The 22483-nt window shown below is 39.5% G+C and overlaps 1 protein-coding gene across 9 annotated transcripts in view; it reads left to right on the top strand.

The window, feature by feature from the left end:
• Positions 1–22483, top strand: part of CEP295 (centrosomal protein 295) — a 69055-nt gene that overhangs the window by 17159 nt on the left and 29413 nt on the right. For 6 of the 9 annotated variants that reach the window (XM_030794648.1, XM_030794646.1, XM_030794647.1 and 3 more), the window contains 9 exons: positions 838–978; positions 4966–5149; positions 5371–5538; positions 8934–9155; positions 12968–13060; positions 13211–13314; positions 16795–16971; positions 17613–17710; positions 17963–21458. In XM_030794648.1, coding sequence (XP_030650508.1) covers positions 838–978; positions 4966–5149; positions 5371–5538; positions 8934–9155; positions 12968–13060; positions 13211–13314; positions 16795–16971; positions 17613–17710; positions 17963–21458 — 4683 coding nt within the window. The remainder of the gene's footprint in view (positions 1–837; positions 979–4965; positions 5150–5370; positions 5539–8933; positions 9156–12967; positions 13061–13210; positions 13315–16794; positions 16972–17612; positions 17711–17962; positions 21459–22483) is intronic. The other 3 variants (XM_030794653.1, XM_030794645.1, XM_030794650.1) reach the window with 2 other exon arrangements.

Raw genomic sequence — 22483 nt, 5'->3', positions numbered from 1 at the left:
GAAAAAGACTTTCACTCCTGGTTACATTTAGAAAGTGAATGTTCAGATAATAAAAGTAAATCCAGGCTGGATATGGTAGCTTACGCCTGTAATCTCAGCACTTTGGGAGGCTGAGATGGGAGGATTGCTTGAGACCAGCCTGGTCAACATAGCAAGACCCCATCTCTAAAAAAAAAAAAAAAAAAAGTAAATCCAGACTCTGTGCCTCTCTTTTTTGTGTTATTTATGTTAATGAGATTTGTGGGTATTTACCTTTCAAAACTGTCATTTTAATGAAGTTTCCTTTTTTTTTTTATTTTTGAGATGGAGTCTTATTTTGTCACCCAGGCTGGAGTGCAGTGGCACAGTCTTAGCTTACTGCAACCTCTGCCTCCCAGGCTCAAGCGATTTTCCTGCTTCAGCCTCCCGAGTAGCTGGGATTATAGGTGCCCGCCACCATGCCTGGCTAATTTTTATATTTTTAGTAGAGACAGAGTTTCACCGTGTTGGACAGGCTGACCTCAGGTGATCCACCCACCTCGGCCTCCCAAAGTGCTGGAATTACAGGCATGAGCCACCACGCCCAGCAAGAGATTTCTTTACTTACAAAGTGATAAAGAAATGTGTTTGGAGGAGTATAACCTCATCTGGTTTAAAATGAGTAACTCGTAAAACTTTATACTAACAATTTGATCCCTTTCATAGATACATGCCGTTGATAATTGTGAACATTTTAAAATATAACTCTTCTTATATTTTACATATGTAGAAAACATGATTTTAAGGTTGTTTTGTTTTTTAGTTACTGCTTGTCTCACACTTTAAAAATTTTGCCTAAAATTTTTGATTGGCTGCTAGCCAGATGCTCGTTTGGCTGCTGAAGAGGAAGGTAAACGATTGGAAGAACTACAAAAACAGGCAGCACAAGAGAGAATGGAACGGTTTGAAAAGGCACATGTACGGGGATTCCAAGCAATGAAGAAGATCCATTTGGCTCAAGTAAGACTTATATTCTACCCGTGACCATTACTGATGAACTTACTAATAGCATTGCAGGACTGATTAGTGAATGAGCTCAAAGAAAGGTAGGAAGGGTGAGTGTTCAATATAGTCTCTGATTCATATGATTTCAAGTTTCCCAACTTTCTTCGCCCTCCCATTTCAAGTTCTGATTGGGTTAAGCTATTCTCCCAGTGTATTGCTGTTCTAAAAATTTTACTAATGAATTTATTAAAAGTTTAATATTTTAATATGTCCAAAAACAGCCTGAGAAAAAAATCACTTTCCTGATTTAATTATTTCAATAGCATATGTGCTCTATAAATTTGAGGATTCAGTTCATGAAATATGTATTGAGCAAAGCACTTGTTGGTTTTGCAGAATGTTGTTTCAAAAATAAAGTCATGATCCTTGCTACTGGAGCTTTTAAAAAGTGACAGTCAATAGGCCAGGCATGGTGGCTCATGCCTGTAATCCCAGCACTCTGGGAGGCCAAGGCTGGCAGATCGCGTAGGCCCAGGAGTTTAAGACCAGCTTGGAAAACATGGAGAAACCAAGTCTCTGCTTAAAACAGAAAAATTAGCCAGGCATGGTGGTGTGCAGCTGTAGCCCCAGCTACTCAGGAGGCCAAGGTGGGAGGATCGCCTGAGCCCTGGACAAGGAGGTTGCGTTCAGCTGAGATCACACCACACCACTGCACGCCAGCCTGGGCCACAGAGCGAGACCCTGTCTCAAAAAAAACTTAAATAAAAAGTGACTGTCAAGTCCAGTCGAGGTAGCTCAGGCCTGTCATCCCAACACTTTGGGAGGCCAAAGCGAGCAGATCGCTTGAGCCCAAGAGTTCGAGACCAGGCTGGGCAACATGGCAAAACCCTGTCTTTACCAAAAATCCAAAAATTAGCCATGTGTGGTGGCCTGGGACTATACAGTCAGTCCCAGTTTGGGACGGTGTTATGGCCTGGGACCTCATTTCCCAAGAAGGCTGAGGTGGGAGGATTGCTTGAGCCTAGGAGGTAGAAGCTGCCGTGAGCTGAGATTGCACTGTTGCACTCCACCCTGGTGACAGAGTGAGATTCTGTCAGTCAATCAATAAATAGTGACTGTCATAAATGTGTAAAATATTATAATGAAAGCTGGCTTTATAGTTTTAGCTTTACTTCTGTCATGCTTATTGTTCATTTAGTACTTAGTCTTAAAACATAGCATAAAAATGATTCATCTTACTGGAAGTCTGACTTTATTTTCTGAATTTGACTAATGCATTTGGATGTTTTAAATACCCATCTTAGGAATGAGTTTTAAGTACTTCTTAAAAATGCATTGGAAATTAAATTTTCTTATGAAAGGTTATTTTTATAGTTTGAACTAAATCATGAGCTTCTTTTTCCCTTAAATTTTTAGCTTTTATAAACTAGGAGTGAATTATGACTAAAATAACTGAAAGTCTGAATTATTATCAGTAATTCTCCCCATCTAAAGTTTAAACCTATAGTAAAACAGACACAAAAAGCAGTCATAAATCGAACAGATTCTTCCATAAAAGCAGTAGTGTTTAGTAGTTAAGCAAGTGGGCTCCACAGTCATTGTGCCAGGATTTATCTCTCTTCACCACTCAGCTGTTCGATCTCAGGCAGATTAGTTAACCTCTGAGTTCTGTTTCATGTGTTGTTGTTGTTGTTGTTGTTGTTGTTTTTTGAGACAGAGTCTCACTCTGTCGCCCAGGCTGGAGTGCAGTGCTGGGATCTTGGCTCACTGCAACCTCCACCTCCCGGATTCTAGCAATTCTCCTGCCTCAGCCTCCTGAGTAGCTGGGACTACAGGCTCGTGTCACCACACCCAGCTAATTTTTTTTTTTTTTTTTTTTTTTTTTTTTGAGACAGAGTCCTGCTCTATCACTCAGGCTGGAGTGCAATGGCGCGATCTCGGCTCACTGCAACCTCCACCTCCTGGGTTCAAGTAACTCTCCTGCCTTGGCCTCCCAAGTAGCTGGGACTACGGGCACATACCACCACGCTTGGCTAATTTTTGTATTTTTAGTAGAGACAGGGTTTCACCATGTTAGCCAGGATAGTCTCGATTTCCTGACCTCATGATCCGCCTGCCTCAGCCTCCCAAATTGCTGGGATTATAGGCGTGAGCCACCGTGTCCAGACCAATTTTTTTGTATTTTTAGTAGAGATGGGGTTTCACCATATTGGTCAGGCTGGAACTCCTGACCTCAAACAATCTGCCCGCCTCAGCTTCCCAAAGTGCTGGGATTACAGGTGTGGGCCTCCAAGCCTGGCTGGTTTTTGTTTTTTTTTTTTTTAACCTCCCCTGCCACACCTCTCCTGATCATCTGTTTTGTGAGGATTAAATGAGTTTAGTAAAGCCCTTGGAAATGTGCCTGGAATTTCATAAGCTCAGTAAATGTTAGTGGTAGTGGTCATTGTTATAAATAATCCAAAAGGAAGAATATACTAGTTTGCAGTGAGCTAGAATAGTACACTTAATAAAATAACTTTAGATAATTAGAATTTTAGTATAAATGAAATAAGTTCATTTATAATTTTATTCCTTTGCAGGCCATGGCAAAAAAAATTCATCCTTAAAAGACAAAATAGTTAAAATTTTACAAAAGAATAAGTAATGTATATATGTTATCACTTTTTAATTTATTTTTACTTATTTTTTATTTTTTGAGACAGTGTCTCACTCTGTTGCCCAGGGTAGAGTTCAATGGCGTGATCTTGGCTCACTGCAACCTTTGCCTCCTGGGTTCAAGCGATTCTCCCGCCCCAGCCTCCCTAGTAGCTGGCATTTCAGGTGTGTGCCATCACGTCCTGCTACTTTTTGTATTTTTAGTAGAGACAGGATTTCGCCATATTGGCCAGGCTGGTCTCGAACTCCTGACCTCAGGTGATCTGCCTGCCTTGACCTCCCAAAGTGCTGGGATTACAGACATGAGCCACTGTGCCCGGCCCATTACCACTTTTTTAATGCAGGATTTCTCTACGTTATAGTAGACTTAATGTTCCTTATATAAGAAGGTTGTTAAAAAACCATGCAATCTCACTGCTAATAGAGGATTTCATTTTTCCTGTCTGAACCTTTTTGCTGCATACTGTATTGTGGCCTGGGACCTTATTTCCTTCTAGTGTCTGTATTAACTAATATTTGACTTCTACCTGCTTCTCCAGTTTTATCTTCTTTCCCTAATCATCCTTGCCTTCCATGCCCTAGCTATAATGAACAGTGTGCTATTTTCTGAATATCCCATGCCTTCATCTCCATACCGTTGTGCTGCAGTTTTTTTGTTACATGTACTTATTCTCTTTCACCCACTTTTGTCTGGCTAAATCCTTATCCCAAGGAACGAGAAGTCTTGCCTTGTTCTCCCTCCTTGCCTTCTACCACCAAAATTCCATTAGATAACCTCATTAAAACACTGATTAAACTTTCATATTAGCCACACTCTTTAAGCTTAAAGAATTACAGTCAGATCTCCTTTAATAATGGAAATTCATAAGAGTGTGAAGTAACAAGAAATATTCTATGTTAAGCCACAGTCACCCTGGGTCTTGGTGCTTACCTGAGATAGGTATATGGAGAAGTGGAACAAAGTACATCACAGGAGCCATGGCAACTTATATAGACATTAACTTCATGACTTTCCTCAGAAAGGAAAACTGTAGCTGGCAGACACTTTTTGCAGCTTTATGGCCTAACCAGTACCACTCTTTCATAGTACTTACTAACATAACACTACTTATTTGTTGGTCTTACTACTAGGATAGGGTTGAGATTCTGTCCCTAGCACTTAATGTGGTATCTGGTATTCAGCAAATAATTGTTGAATGAATAAATGTCTGTCTTTTGGCTGAACAAATAATAGAGGAGAGGAGAGAAGCTTAGACCCTGATCCTCATTTCCCCTACCTGCAACACTGTTAATATTACCATACAAAGTTTGTGACTCCGTTTTTGTTAATTCTCTTTATTCTTGAAGAATCAGAAGAAACTAATGAAAGAACTCAAACAGCTACAGCAAGAGGACCTGGCACGTAGGAGACAGACTGTAGCACAAATGCCACCACAGCTAGTTGAACTTCCATACAAACGCAGTGAAATGAAAGAAGACTGGCAGAGAGAATTGGAATTTGCCTTTGAAGATATGTACAATGCAGACAGGAGTAAGATATTTTCAGTAGGGCTTTCAATAGTGGTTTTAAACGTTTTGGTGGGAAAATATGTTTGTAATGATAAAGCAGTTTTTATCTTGAAATGAGTTCTCAGTTTGAAGGAGGTCCCCCATATTTTAGATTGAGACATTACCTTGGCCTTTGCATTTTTTTGATCCAGTTATTTTTAATCATTTTGGAATGGAAACATGTCTCTATTTTTCTTTTTTAAGAGGTGAAAGGGAATCTGATTCTGCACCTTGAACCAGAGCCCTTGCCCACTGTGACTGATCAGATCCAAGATGAAGAGCTGGACCTTTCAGTGGAACAAGAAAATTTGGGTGCAGCCGAAGACCTTCCAGTGACAGAAGCTAAAATAATATGTTCTAGTGAAACAGACGGTAAAAACCCTTCTGAGCTAAATATTACAGTACTTCACAGAAGAAAAAATGCTAACCATTAACCAGCAGTTAGGAAAATCTGGTCTGATTTAATTGCAAGCAATGAGTAATACTGATGGGAGCAGGAGCTAAAGGATACAATGTTTTTATATTTCCATCATTGACAATCCTTTTTCATATGTGTAGGAGGAAAGTTTATTCAGACGTACAGATGATCTGAAGATTTTCAGGTTATTTGAGTTAGGTGCTCAATTCTGAATTCATTTGAAAGGTTGCATGGTAAACATACCTGATAGCAATAACTTGAGCATACCCTGAGAATGACCCTGTGTGGCATACACACCTGAATGTGTGTTCTGAGCTAGGGAATCTGGGAGTAGCCAACCTGGAGGTTCATTTCTTGTCTATGAGGAACATCTGAGCCCCTGTCCCATCCCGTGGAACATGAGCCATACAGAGGATCAAGGTGTCAAGTTTTGGGTTGAATGAAAGTTGTCAGGTGGAGATCGTTAGGAAAAGGGTACTAAGTGACAGTGCTATTTAAACTGCATGCTTTTTGCAAGCGGTTGCAGTTCTTTTGTCCAGCCTGTTGCCACTGGACTCTCCCTTATATGTATACCCTCAGTGAAACCCCAAATCTCATTGGCTAGCTCTGGATCTCTTATTTGGCCTCTTGAACCTGGTGCCATCCCCATTTGAGTGAGTAGAGGTTCAGCACAACAAAGATCAGCATAGACTTGTCAGATCATCGGAGATCCTACTGGTATTCAGTTATTTCTAGGTACTTCATGTGTAATGATGGATAGCACAAATTTTGATCTTTCAAACATCTCTATATCCAACATTCTGAACTTTTTTACTTGGCTGTCCCATAGTTAAAACTCCACGTCTAGCAATAAATTTATGATCTTCTCTTGCCTACTGAAACTATCTCTACCTATCTTTTCTATCTTAATGAATGGTATCACAGTCTGCAGTTACCCAAGCCAGACCACTGGGAGTTACCTTTAACACTTTCCTTTTACCTGCATGTCTCCTTAAAGACCAAGTCCTCTTCATGGAATTAAGCTATTTTTGCCCTGTATCTACTGGTATTTCCTTTGTTTAAAACCACTCAGGCTTTCTTATCATCTTCACCCTACACTGTGAACGTAGCCTTTTGGGATTCCAACTTTATGTAGGCCTCCCATTAGACTCCTCAAGTGAGGGCTCTAGGCCTTATTCATGTCTCCTATGCATACATTGTTGTCCAAACAGAAGCCTAAGGTTACTACCAGCAACTGGGGGAAAAAAAGCAGCAGCAGCTAAAGGTTACTATGTTTTGACTTTGGCATAAGCTTGGCAGAAGATGGTTTCAGGACTGACTTGCTTTCCCTCCAAGCTTTCCACTTAAATTGCATTTCTGTCCTCTGCAGAACCTTTTTGTTTCATGCCAGGTCAGCAGTGTCTTTGTTTGTTTGTTTGTTTGTTTGTTTTGAGATGGAGTCTTGTTCTGTTGCCCAGGCTGGAGTGCAGTGGCACGATCTCGGCTCACCACAACCTCCGTCTCCCGGGTTCAAGCAATTCTCCTGTCTTAGCCTGCCGAGTAGCCGGGACTACAGCTACACACCACCATGCCTGGCTAATTTTTGTATTTTTAGCAGAGACGGGGTTTCACTATGTTGGCCCAGGCTGGTCTCGAACTCCTGACCTCGTGATCCACCTGCCTCTGCCTCCCAAAGTGCTGGGATTACAGGCATGAGCCACCATGCCCGGCCAGCAGTCTTTAAAAAGATATTCTTATGGCCAGGCGCAGTGACTCATGCCTGTAATCTCAGCACTTTGGGAGGCTGAGGTGGGAGGATCATTTGAGTTCAGGAGTTCGAGACCACCCTGGCCAACACGGTGAAACCCTGTCTCTACCAAAAATACAAAAATTAGCCGAGTGTAGTGGTGCTCACCTGTAATCCCAACTACACGGGAGGCTGAGGCAGGAGAATCACTTGAACCTGGGAGACAGAGGCTGCAGTGAGCCAAGATCGTACCACTGCACTCCAGCCTGGGCAACAAGAGTGAAACTCCATCTTAAAAAAAAAAAAAAAAAAAAAAGATATTTTTACTCTTTATGCAGCTTTTTCAGTTATTTTCATTGGGAGTATCATTCAATATCTAGTTTGTCACAGTGGAAGTCTTGCCTAATCTAAAGGGACAGTTACACTTTAGCTCCTGCTGATCTCATTTGGTCTTATTGGCTTGGTGTTGCCAAGTTGTTTGTTTGAAGCTAGGAATCTCATTGTTTTTAAAAATCCTTCCTTTTAAATATTGGCAATGAATTTACTTCTTAAAAATGAGTAGGTTGTGGACTAATGGTAAATGAAAGAAGCCAGGCAGAAAATAGTATCTAAATATATGATTCCATGTTTATATGAAGGTTTAAAAAAAATAGGCAAAACTAATCTGTGATTTTGGGGTTAAAGTAGTGGCTGTTTTTAGGGGTGTATTGACTGGGAAGGGACATGAAGGAACCTTAGTCCTGGTAATGTTCCACATAATCTGAAAGGTGCTACATCGACATATGTAAAATTCAATAAGCTATACACTTAGGTTTTTGTGCACCTTGTTCTTTGTAAATTATAACTCAATTGGAATTTTTTTTAATGTAAGTTAGACAAAACTACAATCTGCCTATTTTCAACCTCTTAAAGATATTCTTAAATTTTATTCCTTGACTAAGCCAGAGAAATATGTACTTGCATCACATTTTTGTCCTCTTAGAGAACTGTTTGTATTATACTGAGTTTTGGCATTAAACTATCAGCCCACATGGGAAAATGTTTGAAGAAATACTTATGTTGTTTTTTTGTTTATTTTTGTTTTTAACTGAAGGGATCTGTCTGTGAAGATGGGTGGGAGATATTTTTCCCAGATAGTGCCAAGAATAATTTGGGAGCAGCTGATTTGCTTTTATGGCTATGATGTTTTCCTCTGTAGCTCACTAAGAAATATAGAGCCATATTTGGGACCATTCTCTAGTGTAGACTGTAGAACCTCACAGCATATATTTTCAATACTAATCTTACCAGCAAATTAATTAGAAGTTACACATTCAGTTATCATTTAGTGAGCAAAATAAACATCTTCCTGATAAGTTTTTTAGGCTTGATATTTGTGTTGTATATGTGTTTTTGGAAAATACTTGAATTTTGGCACTTCTACTATTTTCAGTTGAAAAAATTATTTCTAGTTATAATGATTGGAGTCAGATAGCATTGTTGTATATACTGTTAAATTGTAAATATGAGGAAAATAAAATTGTGCTTTTAACCAGTGGTTATAGCAGTAACCGAATATAAGATGGAACAATTTGCCTGGCAATACAATAGATGCTAAATAAGTTTTTTCCCTTTCTCTTTTAGTTCCCTTGGTAATGAAGACCCAACAGATTCCTTCAAAAGTTCTTTTTAAAAAATTGTTAAATAAGATCCGAAACCAAAAATCTCTCTGGACAATTAAATCTATGTCTGAGGATGAAAGTGAAATGATTACGACTATTAGTGAAATTGAGAGTAAAGTACCAACAGTTGAGTCAGGAACAATTGCCAGCGAAGAGAGAACATTATCCTCTGGGCAGGAACAAGGTATTTCTCTCCAAGAGTCTCATTTTATATAAATCCTTTTAAGTTGTTCAAAAGTAGGTTCATTTCTGAAAAATCAAAGAATAGAGGTTAAAAGGAACAAAACATAATCCTGCTAATTAAAAACAACAAAGAAACATAAAAGCCTTAGTGAATCTTCTTCCAGACCACTTTTAATCTAGTATAGTTATTTATATATATTAATTCCAAAGTAATCAATGAATCAAAATTAACCAGTTCCTTATTGAGATGTTCAGGCTGTTTTCTAATTTTTCTTGGCATTTTTGTGCTACAGTGGGCATCCTTTTAGTGAAGTCTTTGCCTACATCTTTATTTCCTTAGGAAGGACTCTTTAAAGAATAACTCCTGATCAAAGGATATATGAACATGTTAATGGCTTTTGAGCATGTTGTATTCCCACCAGATATTTGGTTTCTTATTTGCTAATTTTAAATAATTTTCTGATTGGAAAAATAGGCTATTAACTATATTTCCAAAAGTTATAAAGCATATTTTCACCTATAATTGAAGTATCTCCTTGATTGGGATTATTTAAAAAATGTGATTGGATTTGTATAGATAGAAATGTTTTGCTTCTGTGCTTTTTGATAAGAGTGACTTGTGGTCTATATTTGGGTTTTGGATTTTATCCTGAGTCCCACAGGAAGCCTTCCTGAAGTATTTTCTTCCCTTGGCCCCTTGACAGTACCTTCCCTTGGTTTTCCTACTTTACTATTTTCTCTTGTATTTTCTTCACTGTTTATCCACATCCCCACAATGACTAACCATTGTTAGTCATTGGTTAGTCTAGAGCTCATTCCGCAAGTCCCTTCTCTTTCTATCAAAACTCCCTAGTTGATCTCAAATGTCACACTTTACATTATCATCTATATACTGATGTCTCCCAAGTGTGCATGTCTATTTTTGGCCTCCTGTTTGAACTCACCTTACTTAACTGTTTCCTTCTCTTGTATATCTAATAATATCTTAAATTTGTTCAAAAGTGACCTGCTGATATCCCCTCCCACCACATACCTGCTTTTCCTACAGTATTCCACATTTCAGTATCTGGCAATATGTTAATTCCCTTGCTCAAGCCAAAAAGCTTATAGCCATTCTTCTTCCCTCTTTTCGTATCTTATGTATCCAAACTATTAGCTGATCCAGTTGGTCCTACCCTCAAAATACATCCATAGTCCAACCATTTCTTTCCACCTACATCCTAGCTTAAGCCGTGTTCATTTTCTAGGGTAGATTCTTGTAGTAGCCTGCTATCGTCAGCCGTTGCACCTCCCTGTTGTCGTCTGTTAACATAGTGGTCCTCTTAAAAACAAGTAATCTCATGTCATTTCTTTGGATGAAGCCCTCCAGTAACTGTCAGTTTCACTCAGTAAAAACCAGAGAGTTTATAGTGGTTTCAAAGCCTTATATGACCTGCACACATACACCCCCATCACCACTACTCTCATACTCACTACCTCTCTGACTTCATTTGCCTGCCACACCTCCCTCCCCATCTTCTGCACTGTAGATGCCAGCTGGCTCGCTGTTTCTCAAACAGCAGGCATAGGACTCGTGGTCTTAGCAATTGCTAATCTTTTTGACGAGACTTCTCTTTTTCTTGGGTATTTCCTTGACTCACTCCCTCACTTCCTTCACATGTTTACTCAACTATCCCTTTCTCAGTAAGGCCTTTTCTGACTATATAAAATGGCACACTTCTACCACTCCCCACCTCTACCCCGACCTCCACACCTTTTACTTCCTATCCCCTTTACCCTGCTTTCCCCCCATAGCTCTTATGAATATCTGATGGGCCCAGTAAAGTGACTTTGGTGCTTATTTTGCTTATTGTCTTAATGCCTACCCCACCCATCCATAAGGACAGGAGCTTTGATTTTGTACATTGCTAGGTCCCCAGAGTCTAGACTACTGCCTTGTACAAAACAGGTGCTCAGTTAACATTTGTTGAATTAATCGAATAATTTAAAGCAAGAGAGGTAAATTTGGAATCTAGACATATATATGATATTTAAAGCCATGGGCATAGAAAACCACTTGGAGGGGAAATAATTTAGTGAAAAGAGGGCTTGTAAGACCATCTGAGGGATTCCAACATCTAGAAGATGGCTAGAGAAAGGGCAGATAGCAAAGTCAGTAAAAGGAGTGGCCAGAGAAGTAGGGGAGAATATGGAGTTGAAATCCAAAAAAAGGGGACTCTCATAGTCAATCCATGACCAAGTTCTTTTGATAAAGGGCCTGGCCGGGCGCGGTAGCTCACACCTGTAATCCCAGCACTTTGGGAAGCCCAGGCGGGCGGATCACGAGGTCAGGAGATCGAGACCATCCTGGCTAACACGGTGAAACCCCGTCTCCACTAAAAATACAAAAAATTAGCCGTGCATGGGCTGGGTGCGGTGGCTCAGCCTGTAATCCCAGCACTTTGGGAGGCCGGGGCGGGCGGATCACAAGGTCAGGAGATTGAGACCATCCTGGCTAACATGGTGAAACCCCGTCTCTACTAAAAATACTAAAAAGTAGCTGGGCATGGTGGTTGTGGGCGCCTGTAGTCCCAGCTACTTGGGAGGCTGAGGCAGGAGAATGGCGTGAACCCGGCAGGTGGAGCTTGCAGTGAGCCGAGATCGTGCCACTGCATTCCAGCCTGAGGGACAGAGCGAGACTCCGTCTCACAAAAAAAAAAAAAAAAAAAGAGCCAGGCGTGGTGGCAGGCACCTGTAGTCCCAGCTACTCGGGAGCATGAGGCAGGAGAATGGTGTAAACCGGAGGCAGAGCTTGCAGTGAGCTTGCAGTGAGCTGAGATCGCGCCACTGCATTCCAGCCTGGGAGACAAAATGAGACTCTGTCTCAAAAAAAAAAAAACAAAAAAACATAAAGGGCCAACATGAGCAGGCTTTCACCATTCTCATCTTGCTTTATTCTCCCCCTTACCTGACTAAAACCATGCACACTGATCTCTCAGTTCCTTGAATGGGCCAAGGTTTGTTTCTTTATCCTCACTGGGCCTTTTATACCCGTTGGTCTGTCTGGAAAGGTCTCCTATGCATCTTCACGTTGTTTACCTAGCTGGTTCTTCCTTACCTTTCAAGTGTCTGCTTAAATGTCGTTTCCTCAGAGAAATTTCATCTTGCCCAGATTTATTATACTCTATTATATAACCATTCATTTTTCTTATATAGTACTTATTACAATTTCTAATTTTATAATTTTTTCTGGGATAATTATATGATGGTTCTGCCACCTACTCTGTAAAGCCTCCTTGAGGCATTTTCTCATTCACTGTGGTATCCCCAGCATCTGCCACATAAGTAGGTGCCAAATGAATTAATGAGTGAATGAACAGATAGCTCCATGCAGACATCTGGCTACCCAAATATGATCAGAACAAATTGCTTTAACTTCCTTCTCTGCTCTGGTTTCACAAATTATTTTTTAAAAACCTAGTATCCAAATATATCAAAGATACATTGACATTTTGTTAGCTTCTCTTTTTTAACTTCGATACCTTGTTGTTTCCACTCTTTTTATGCTTTTCTCCTGTGTTTGAAACCCTATCAGCGTATCTTTTAAATCAGTTCTTCACGTTTTCACAATTTCATTCTTTCATCTCTGTTGTTATTATTAGGCTTGGGTTTAATGAGAAATATATCTGATCATCAGGAAGGTGACTGGATCTTAACTAGATGTGACATTCAGATGGCCCTAGATTGAATCTGTTAATACCAGAATTTTGTTATTTCGCTTTAAGTTTGACAATGATTATATATTCATAATAACAGTGGTATTATCTATTACAGTTGTTGAAAGTGATACACTAACAATTGAGTCTGGACCACTTGCTAGTGAAGATAAACCACTTTCGTGTGGTACAAACTCTGGAAAAGAACAAGGTATTTCTTTTTATCACATCCTCAAATTAAATTTGACTCCTTGCATCTTTTTTTAAATAAAATTACATGTGATATATTAAGAAAGGGCATTATAGTGGTGTCAAAATTCTAAATTATTGAAACTAATTTTTGTTTGGGGCATTCCCCTAGAAATAAATGAGACTCTGCCTATCACACCTGTAGCTCAGAGTCCAGTTCTACTTCATCCTCAAGAAGAAGCAGCCAAGATTAGAATGTCAGCAAGGCAGAAACAGGTAATTTGAAATTTTATTTTTAAAGGTTTATTTTTCCCCTAGGTACTATTATATAATTTTGTTTGGCCAATGAAATTTGTCTTAATGTCTGGCTAATTTTGATATGTTTTTGACATTGTCTTACACAAACATTCAGCTGATAAAATGTGTGTTGTCTTTGCTCATACTGCTCATTCAACCCTTGTTGTGTCTGCTTTATATTTTATATATTTGTATAGCTCTTCCCTATAAAATTTATTAGCTTTTAAAAAGCAGAGACTATCTTCTTTAAAAAATTCAATTTATCCTACACAGTTTCTGATACAATGCTTTGTACATAGCAAGTATACAATAAATAGTTGTTGAATTAACAAGTCGTTGTCATAGTATTAGACACTCAGATGGGCTTTGTAATCCCACAAGGTTTTTGAAAAATAATACTTCAGAGGAAGAACTTTTAATAAACAACCCCCTTTTTTTGCTCCGTCGCCCAGGCTGGAGTACAGTGACATGATCATCGCTCACTGCAGCCTTGACCTCCTCAGTTCAATCCTCTGACCTCAGCTTCCTGAGTAGCTAGGACTACAGGTATAGGCCACCATGCCCAGCTAATTTTTTTTTTTTCCTGGTAGAGATGAGCTCTTGCTATGTTGCCCAAGCTAAACTTTAACTTCTTTAGGCCAGGCATGGTGACTCATGCCTGAAATCCCAGCACTTTGGGAGGCTGAGGTGGGCCGATCTCTTGAGTCCAGGAGTTTGAGACCAACCTGGTGAAACCCTCTCTCTACTAAAAATACAAAAATCAGCCAGGTGTGGTGACAAACATCTGTAGTCCCAGCTACCCAGGATGCTAAGGTGGGAGGATTGCTTGAACCCAGGAGGTGGAGGCTGCAGTGAGTCAAGATCACACCACTGCACTCCAACCTGGATGACAGAGTGAGACTCCATCTCAAAAAAAAAAAAAAAAAAAAAAAAAAGGCCGGGCCCAATGGCTCACGCCTGTAATCCCAGCACTTTGGGAGGCTGAGGCAGGTGGATCATGAGGTCAAGAGATTGAGACCATCGTGGCTAACACGGTGAAACCCCGTCTCTACTAAAAATACAAAAAATTAGCCGGGCGTGGTGGCAGGCACCTGTAGTCCCAGCTACTCAGGAGGCTGAGGCAGGCGAATGGCGTGAATCCAGGAGGCGGAGCTTGCAGTGAGCCGAGATTGTGCCACTGCACTCCAGCCTGGGCGACAGAGTGAGACTCTGTCTCAAAACAAAACAAAACAAACCAAAACAAAACAAAAAAAACTTCCTTAACTTATAACTTTGGTCTCATCTACTTTTAATAAAATATTTTTTTAACCCAACTTACCTTGAAGGAGGCTAATTATTACTAAGCAGGCCAGTTTATAGTCCTAGTTAGTTTTTTCAAAAATACGTCTGGGAAATGATAGTTCCGTGAGCCAGTATTTCTTCTCAGATAAATACATTCTCAGGCCGGGCGCAGTGGCTCATACCTGTCATCCCAGTACTTTGGGAGGCTTAGGCGGGCGGATCACCTGAGGAGTTTGAGACCAGCCTGGCCAACATGGTGAAATCCCATCTCTACTAAAAATACAAAAATTATCTGGGCGTGGTGGTGTGCACCTACAATTCCAGCTACTCAGAAAGCTGAGGCAGGAGAATCTCTTGAACTCAAAAGGCGGAGGTTGCAATCAGCCAAGATTGTGCCACTGCATTCAGCCTGGGCGACGAGCGAAACTATCTCAAAAAAAAGAAAAAAAAAAAAAAAAAGAAAAATTTCTCATCAATAGTCTAGAACAGTATTGTTCAGTAGCACTTTCTGTGATGATGGAAATGTTCTATATCTATGTACAGTATGTACCTGTTAGCCACATAGGCTGTTGAATAAAATATTGTTAGCGTAACTGAGGAACTGAATTTTAAGTTTTATTTAATTAAATTTAAGTAGTCACATAAAGCCAGTAACCACTGTATGGATAGTACAGTTGTAGATGTACTACAGAAGTGTAAACAGTCTAAATTCAGGGGCTCCTATGAGTAAGGGAAAGTAAGGAAGAGGAACTGTCTGGGAACTCAGTTGAAGCCACTGTTGCCTAGCTAGGAATAGGTAAAGAATCAGGTCAAAACATTTTTTATTTTGAAAACAAGATCATTGTTCATTATCTCTAGTAGAAGTGCTGCTCTTTATATAATAAAACAACGTGCATTCCTTTTTTTACTTATTCAGTAAATATTTGTCTGTCTATCAGGGACTGTAGAGTAGTCCCTGCTTATCCACAGTTTATATGTTCCAAGACCCCTCGTGGATGCTTGATAGTACCAAACTGCGGATAATATTGATTCCTGTATATACTATGGGTGAATTTATTTTTCCTACTTTATAATTCCACTGATAGAAGATTTACTTTTACCATAGATCTTAGCAATCAGCATATAATTTTTTTTTTTCCTTATTGAGAACTTTCAGCTTTTCACTAAAAGGAAGCACTTTACAGCCTCTCTTTGACATATCAAAATTGCCAGCATTACTATTCTTATGCTGTGGAGCCATTATGAAATAAAATAAGGGTTATTTGAACACAAGCACTGTGATGCTGCAACAGGCAAGTTTTTGTAACCAAGATGGCTACTAAGTAACAAATGGCCTGGTCCAGTTTACAGCATGGATATGCTGGACAAAGGGAATATTCATGTTTTCAGCAGTACAGAGCAGGACAATGCAGGATTTCATCACACTACTTAGAATAGTGCATAATTTAAAACTTATGAATTATTTCTGGAATTTTCTATTTAAGATTTTCTGGCTGCTGTTGACCCTGAGTAATTAAACCACAAAAGCTAAACTGCAGATAGGAGGGGACTAAGGTGCTGGATTTGGCAGGCTAATTTTGTCCTCATGAAACTCACAGTTACTTGAACATGTTCATATTAGAATGTGAGTGTGCTTGTTTGTATAGTATTAGAGTTTATGTGTTATCTTTCTGCCATTTTCTTCTGTTCCATGCCTGACAAAAAAGACATAGAATGTTGTTCATTGCTTCTAGATAACTATCCCTCTTAATGAGTATGGTTAAGAAGTCAAAGTATTTTAGGAGGCCTTGGTATGTAATTTCTTTAGTCATTATTTATACTATTAAATGTGTGAACATAGAATTTGGCTGTACGTCATTTGCTACTTCAAGGTAGTTCTTCAGTGGTGATCAGGGTTTCCCTGTGCTCTCAGAAAGTAGAAATAGTTAATGTATTTATTCTTTCTTTTCCTTCTGCCTTTTTTTACTTCTATCCCTTTTTCTCTTTTTCCCATTTCCCATCTTTTACTCCCATCCTCAGTCTGTCAGTGACAACAACAGAGATAAAGCATCACCACTTACTTCTTTGAAAATTGGTACCCTTGGTGAAGAAACCTAATTTCTTTTAAATGGAATGTGTGTTAGCTTTGCCTCTGTATGAGTTTGTTGTTAATAGATCAATAGTATTTTTGTTACCTAGATAATGGAAATAGAAGAGCAGAAGCAAAAGCAATTGGAATTACTGGAACAAATTGAACAGCAGAAATTAAAATTAGAAACTGACTGCTTCAGGGCTCAGCTGGAAGAAGAAAAAAGAAAAAAAACTCAACCGACTGGGGTAGGATGCAGAAAATCTCATCACTACATAAATCATTTGGTGAGGGGGAACAAGAAAATATGAACACTTGTAGCATTTAGAAAAGTAAAATGGATGGCTGGTCACGGTGGCTCATGCCTGTAATCTCAGCACTTTGGGTGGCCGAGACGGGCAGATCACTTCAGGTCAGGAGTTCGAGGCCAGCCTGGCCAATGTGGTGAAACCCCATCTCTACTAAAAATACAAAAATTAGCTGGGCGTGGTGGCACATGCCTGTAATCCGAGCTACTCCGGAGGCTGAGGCAGGAGAATCACTTGAACCTGGGAGGTGGAGGTTGCAGAGCAAGACTCCATCTCAAAAAAATAATAAGAGTAAAATGCCTTTGTAATTCTTTTTTGGTCTTTTTTTGATATAATGTATGTATATATGAATAAATTTGCATCAGTTACGGCTTTCATCTTTCAGTTTCTATAAGATACTAATAGATATGACCATGGTTTGTAGGTAATGCGTACGTTGAGCTTTTGGACCTGCGCTAAAGGAGAATGACAGATTAGTTCATTTCTTACTAATGGAAATGCCAGTCATTTTATAAAAAATAAAGCTGTATAGAAGTTTACAATTATAGAACTGTATGTAAAAATACTTCAATACTTATTTCTAAATTTGCTTTTTAATTAGTAACTTTGTCTTTTATTAGGTTGGCATTGCTCCAGCATCATGCACTGTAATTTCTGATGAAGATAGTCATAGGCAGATGATTCGTAACTATCAACATCAGCTTTTACAACAAAACAGGTATAATTTATATGTGATCGTATGTGACTACATTTTTAGGATTTATTATTTCGTTTATATGAGGATCTAATTTGGATTTCCTTAGAACTATGGCATTTAGAATTGCCATTCTTAAAGGACAATGTGAGCGTAATTTCTCTTCACCATGAGTATTGCCAACCCTAGATTGCTGTTTGTTAAATTTGATGTGTAGACATGGGGCTTTTTATTTTTCATTAAAAAAGAATAATTGTTTGCTTTTGTTTTTGGTAGGTTACACAGGCAGTCTGTTGAAACAGCCAAGAAACGATTACTCGAATATCAAACTATGTTAAAAGGAAGGTGCCCATCGATGTCAGCTGTATCATTGATAACTGATTCTGTTATATCAGTGCCATCATGGAAATCTGAGAGACCAACTGCTATATCAGAGCATTGGGATCGAGGTCAGAGACTCAAGTTGAGTCCTAACAAATACCAATGCATACAACCTATACAGACCTCCAAATTAGAACAAGATCATTTTCAGGTAGCGAGACAAAATCACTTTCCACAAAGACAGGTGGAAACAACAGAAACATTAGGCGCTTCAGATATTTTAACCAATCAAGCTTTAGAATCACAAGAACATCTAAGGCAATTCTCTCAGACTGAAACACAACAGAGAGACTGTAAATTGGTCCCCAAAGATTCTGAGACACTTTCAAGGGCTTTGTCACGTGACAGGCGGCTAATATCACAGGATGCTAGAAAAATATCTGAAACATTTAGGGCAACAACTTTTCAAAGTTTAGAATCCCAACAATTGTTCTCAGAGAATAGTGAAAATATATCTTCCCATCTAACTGAACCTTCTTCATTTGTACCACTGGTACCTCAGCATTCTTTTAGTTCTCTGCCTGTTAAAGTTGAATCAGGAAAAATTCAAGAACCCTTTTCAGCCATGAGCAAAAGTACAGTTTCCACAAGCCATTCTATAATCAGCCAAATGCATGATAGGCCTTTGCTGCTGTCAGAGAATATCACAGCCCAGCAAGGTAATATCAAGGCCCTCCAAGAACAGTTAGACCTACAGAAGAAAGTTCTTCAGGCAAGACAGGAAGCTCAGGAACAGTTGCTTCTGTGCAAACAGAAAGAATTGGAACAGCAAACTGGCCTCTCGGTATTCCTTCCCTTGGTAACTCCAGATTCATCTGCTTTATTGCCTTCTGCCAAAGCAGATTTGGGGAGAATCCAGGAATCTTCACCAACCAAGAATAATACTGCAGTTTCCTCAGACCATCATGTGATCTCACAACTTCAGGATAGGTTTTTGAGTCTTTCACAGCCTATCCTATCACAGCAAAATAATTTTAAATTTCTCCAAGAGCAGTTGAATATTCAGAAGGATAGCCTTCAGGCTAGGCGAGAAGCCCAGGAAGTATTGTGTGTACATAAACAGAGTGAATTGGATAGAAGAGTATGTTCTGAACAGGCTGAGCCCTCTTTCCCATTTCAGGTAGCTCAGCATACATTTGCTTCACTACCATCTGCTGATACAAAATGTGGAAAAATACAGGAGCAACATTTATCTAAGAGCGAGAAAGGACTTGTTTCATGCCAATCTGACATCCCCAAATCTCAGGATGGGTCTTTGAGTTTCCTACAGCAGTTCCTACCTCTACATGATAGTTTGAAGTTGCTCCAAGAACAGTTGACTAAACAGAGGGATACTCTTCAGGCTAGGCATGAAGCTCAGGTAGAATTACATAGACAAAGAGATTTGGGGGACAGTAAGTCTGGGGTCGTGAGCTCTTCATCCTCACCAGTGGTTGTTCAGCATTCAGTTGCTTCACAAGCTTCTGCTAAAGCTGAGCCTAGAATTCAGGAGCTTTATTTATCTGAGAAGGAGAATGTAGTTCCCTCCAGTCATTCGATAATCCCAACATTTCAGGATAAGTCTCTTAGTTTTCCACAGCATAGCCTGCCACAGCAAGAAAACTTGACAAGACTCCAAGAACAGTCACAAATACAAAGGGTAATACTTAGTGCTAAAGAAGGAACTCAGGAATTTGTACACACAGAAAGTGAATTGGAGAAAAGAATTTCTTCTGAACAGACTGGCACCTCCTCATCTCTTTCCCAGGTAGATGAATCTGAGAGATTCCAGAAATGTATATCAATCAAGAGTGACAGTACCATTCCCTTAAGCCATCCTAAGATCCCAAGATGTCAGGAAAGACTTTTGAGAGTTTCACAACATATACTACCTCTACAAGGTAATTTGGAGGAACACCAAGCACGGCTAGACCCTGAGAAAGAAGCCTTTCATTTCAGCCAGAAAACCCAAGAAAATACATCTTCAGAACAAACTGGCTCATCTTCATTCATACCCCAGTTGGTACAGCTTTCATTTACTTCTTTAGCTTCAGCTGAGTCTGGCACAATCCTGGAACCTCTTTTTACAGAGAGTGAAAGTAAAATTTTTTCAAGCCACCTTCAGATCCCACAATTGCAGGATAGACTTTTGAGGATATCGCAACTTATCCAGCCTCAACAAGATAATTTGAAGGCACTTCAAGAACAGTTAGCTACACAGAGAGAAGCCATCATTCTAGCTAGACAAGAAGCTCGGGAAGAATTACTTTTACGTCAGAGTGAATGGGAGGGAAGAATATCTCCCAAGCAGGTTGACACCTCTTTCTTACCCCTAGTACCACAGCATTCATTCGCCTCATTACCTCTTACTGAATCTGAAAGAAACCAAGAACCATGTTCAATTAACAGTGATAATATGGTATCCTCAGGTCACTCAGAGATATCAACATTGCCTGATGGGCTATTGGGTTTATCACATCTTGTTTTACCTCAACAAGATAATTTGATTGCACTTGAAGAACACTTGCATACACAGACAGATTTCCTTCCTTCTGTTGAGAAAACCCAGAAAGAATTGGTTTTGTCAAAACCATGTAAATTTGAGGAAAAGATATCTTCTGAGCATTTTATCCAGTCTCACCATGGTGATTTGCAGGCACTTCAACAGCAGTTAGATACACAGAAGAAAGCCATTCGATCTATACAGGAAGTCCAAGAAGAATTGCTTTTGCAAAGATTAAGTGAATTGGAGAAAAGGGTATCATCTGAACAAGTTAGCTCCTCTTCATTCGTATCCCAGGTGCCTGTTGCTGACTCTGAAAGAACCCAGAAGTCTTTCCCAACCAAAAGTAATGATACTGTTCCCTCAAGTCATCGTGAGATTCCAAGATTACAGGATAGACTTTTGAGTTTATCACAGCCTATTCTGCCTCAGCAAGATAGTATGACAGCACAATTGGATGCACAAAGGGAAGTGATGTATTCTTATGAGAAACCCCAGGAAGAACTGTCTTTAAACAAAGAAAGAAAGTTGAACAAAAGTGAATCTGCTGAGCATACTATCCCCTCTTTGTTTCTACCCAAGGAAACAGAGCATTCGTTTATTCCACTACCTTTTGCAGAAGCTAAACCTAAAAGCACCCGTGAATTGTATTCATCCCAGAATGAACATGCAGCCCCCCCAGGTGATCCTGTGATCCCAGGGTTTCATGATGGACTTTTGAGTTTTTCACAGCCTGTCTTAACTCAGCAAGATAACTTGGGACTTCAGAAGCAGTTGGATCTACAAAGAGAAGTTCTGCATTATAGCCAGAAAGCCCAAGAAAAATTGCTTGTACAGAGACAAACAGCATTGCAGCAGCAGATACAGAAACATGAAGAGACTTTGAAGGATTTCTTTAAAGACAGTCAGGTATGTTTTAAACCTGAATAATAATGAAACAATAGAAGTTTAAATGCAAATCAGTTTTTAATACTAAGATTGCAAGTTTTCAGTTATTGAGAAAAAGTAGCTTGACCTTAACTGCTTTGATTTTTCACCCTAAATGATGTGGAAGTTAAAACAAAAATCGATCCACCCACATGGTGTTTATGAGGTTAATAGTTACGTGAAGCCCAATTAATTTTATTTTTTAAATTTTCTTTTGTTTTCGCTTTTTTTTTTTTTTTTTTTAGACAAGGTCTCGCTCTGTTGTCCAGGCTGGAGTGCAGTGGCACCATGTCGGCTCACTGCAACCCCTACCTCCTGGGTTTAAGTGGTTCTTGTGTCTCAGTCTCCCAAGTAGCTGGGATTACAGACGTGTACCACCATGCCTGGCTAAATTTTGTGCTTTTTTTTAATAGACACAGGGTTTTGCCATGTTGGTGAGGTTGGTCTCAAACCAACCTCAGCCTCCCAAAGTGCTGGGATTACAGGTGTGAGCCACTGCCCCTGGCCCAAAGCTCAATTAATTTCACCTGCAAATACACCACAAAACAATGTAGATTCTTATTTTGGAGTTTTGTTTTAATGGATTTTAAGCTTACCATAAGATTAAAATTGTAAAAATAACTGGTTAGCAGAATTTCTCTTATGCAGCAACAGGCATTGTGCTCTTTGTGGACATTTATATACAAATCAAAATCAGTACCATCTTTTTTCTCAAGTGACACTATTATGGTTTGTTGTAAAACTGGCACAATTTTACGCTGATGTAGAGCTGGACCTGCTGCTTTTATCTGAATTGTTCATAAGACTCTGGCCCAGTGACTCATTCATAGTTGCCCTATCTGGGAGACAAGAGTTTGTTCTAAATTTGAATGTATCCATTTTATTTTAAAAGGCCAGTTCCGCTGGGCATGGTGACTCAGGCCTATAATCCCAACACTTTGAGAGGCCGTGGCAGGTGGATCTCCTGAGCCCAGGAGTTCAAGACCAGCCTGGGCAACATAGTGAAA

Source organism: Nomascus leucogenys, chromosome 15, assembly GCF_006542625.1.
Source record: "Nomascus leucogenys isolate Asia chromosome 15, Asia_NLE_v1, whole genome shotgun sequence".
In the NCBI taxonomy this organism is placed as follows: Eukaryota; Metazoa; Chordata; class Mammalia; order Primates; family Hylobatidae; genus Nomascus; species Nomascus leucogenys.
The sequence above is the reverse complement of the archived record's forward strand: the minus strand, read 5'-3'. Positions and strand labels throughout refer to the sequence as shown.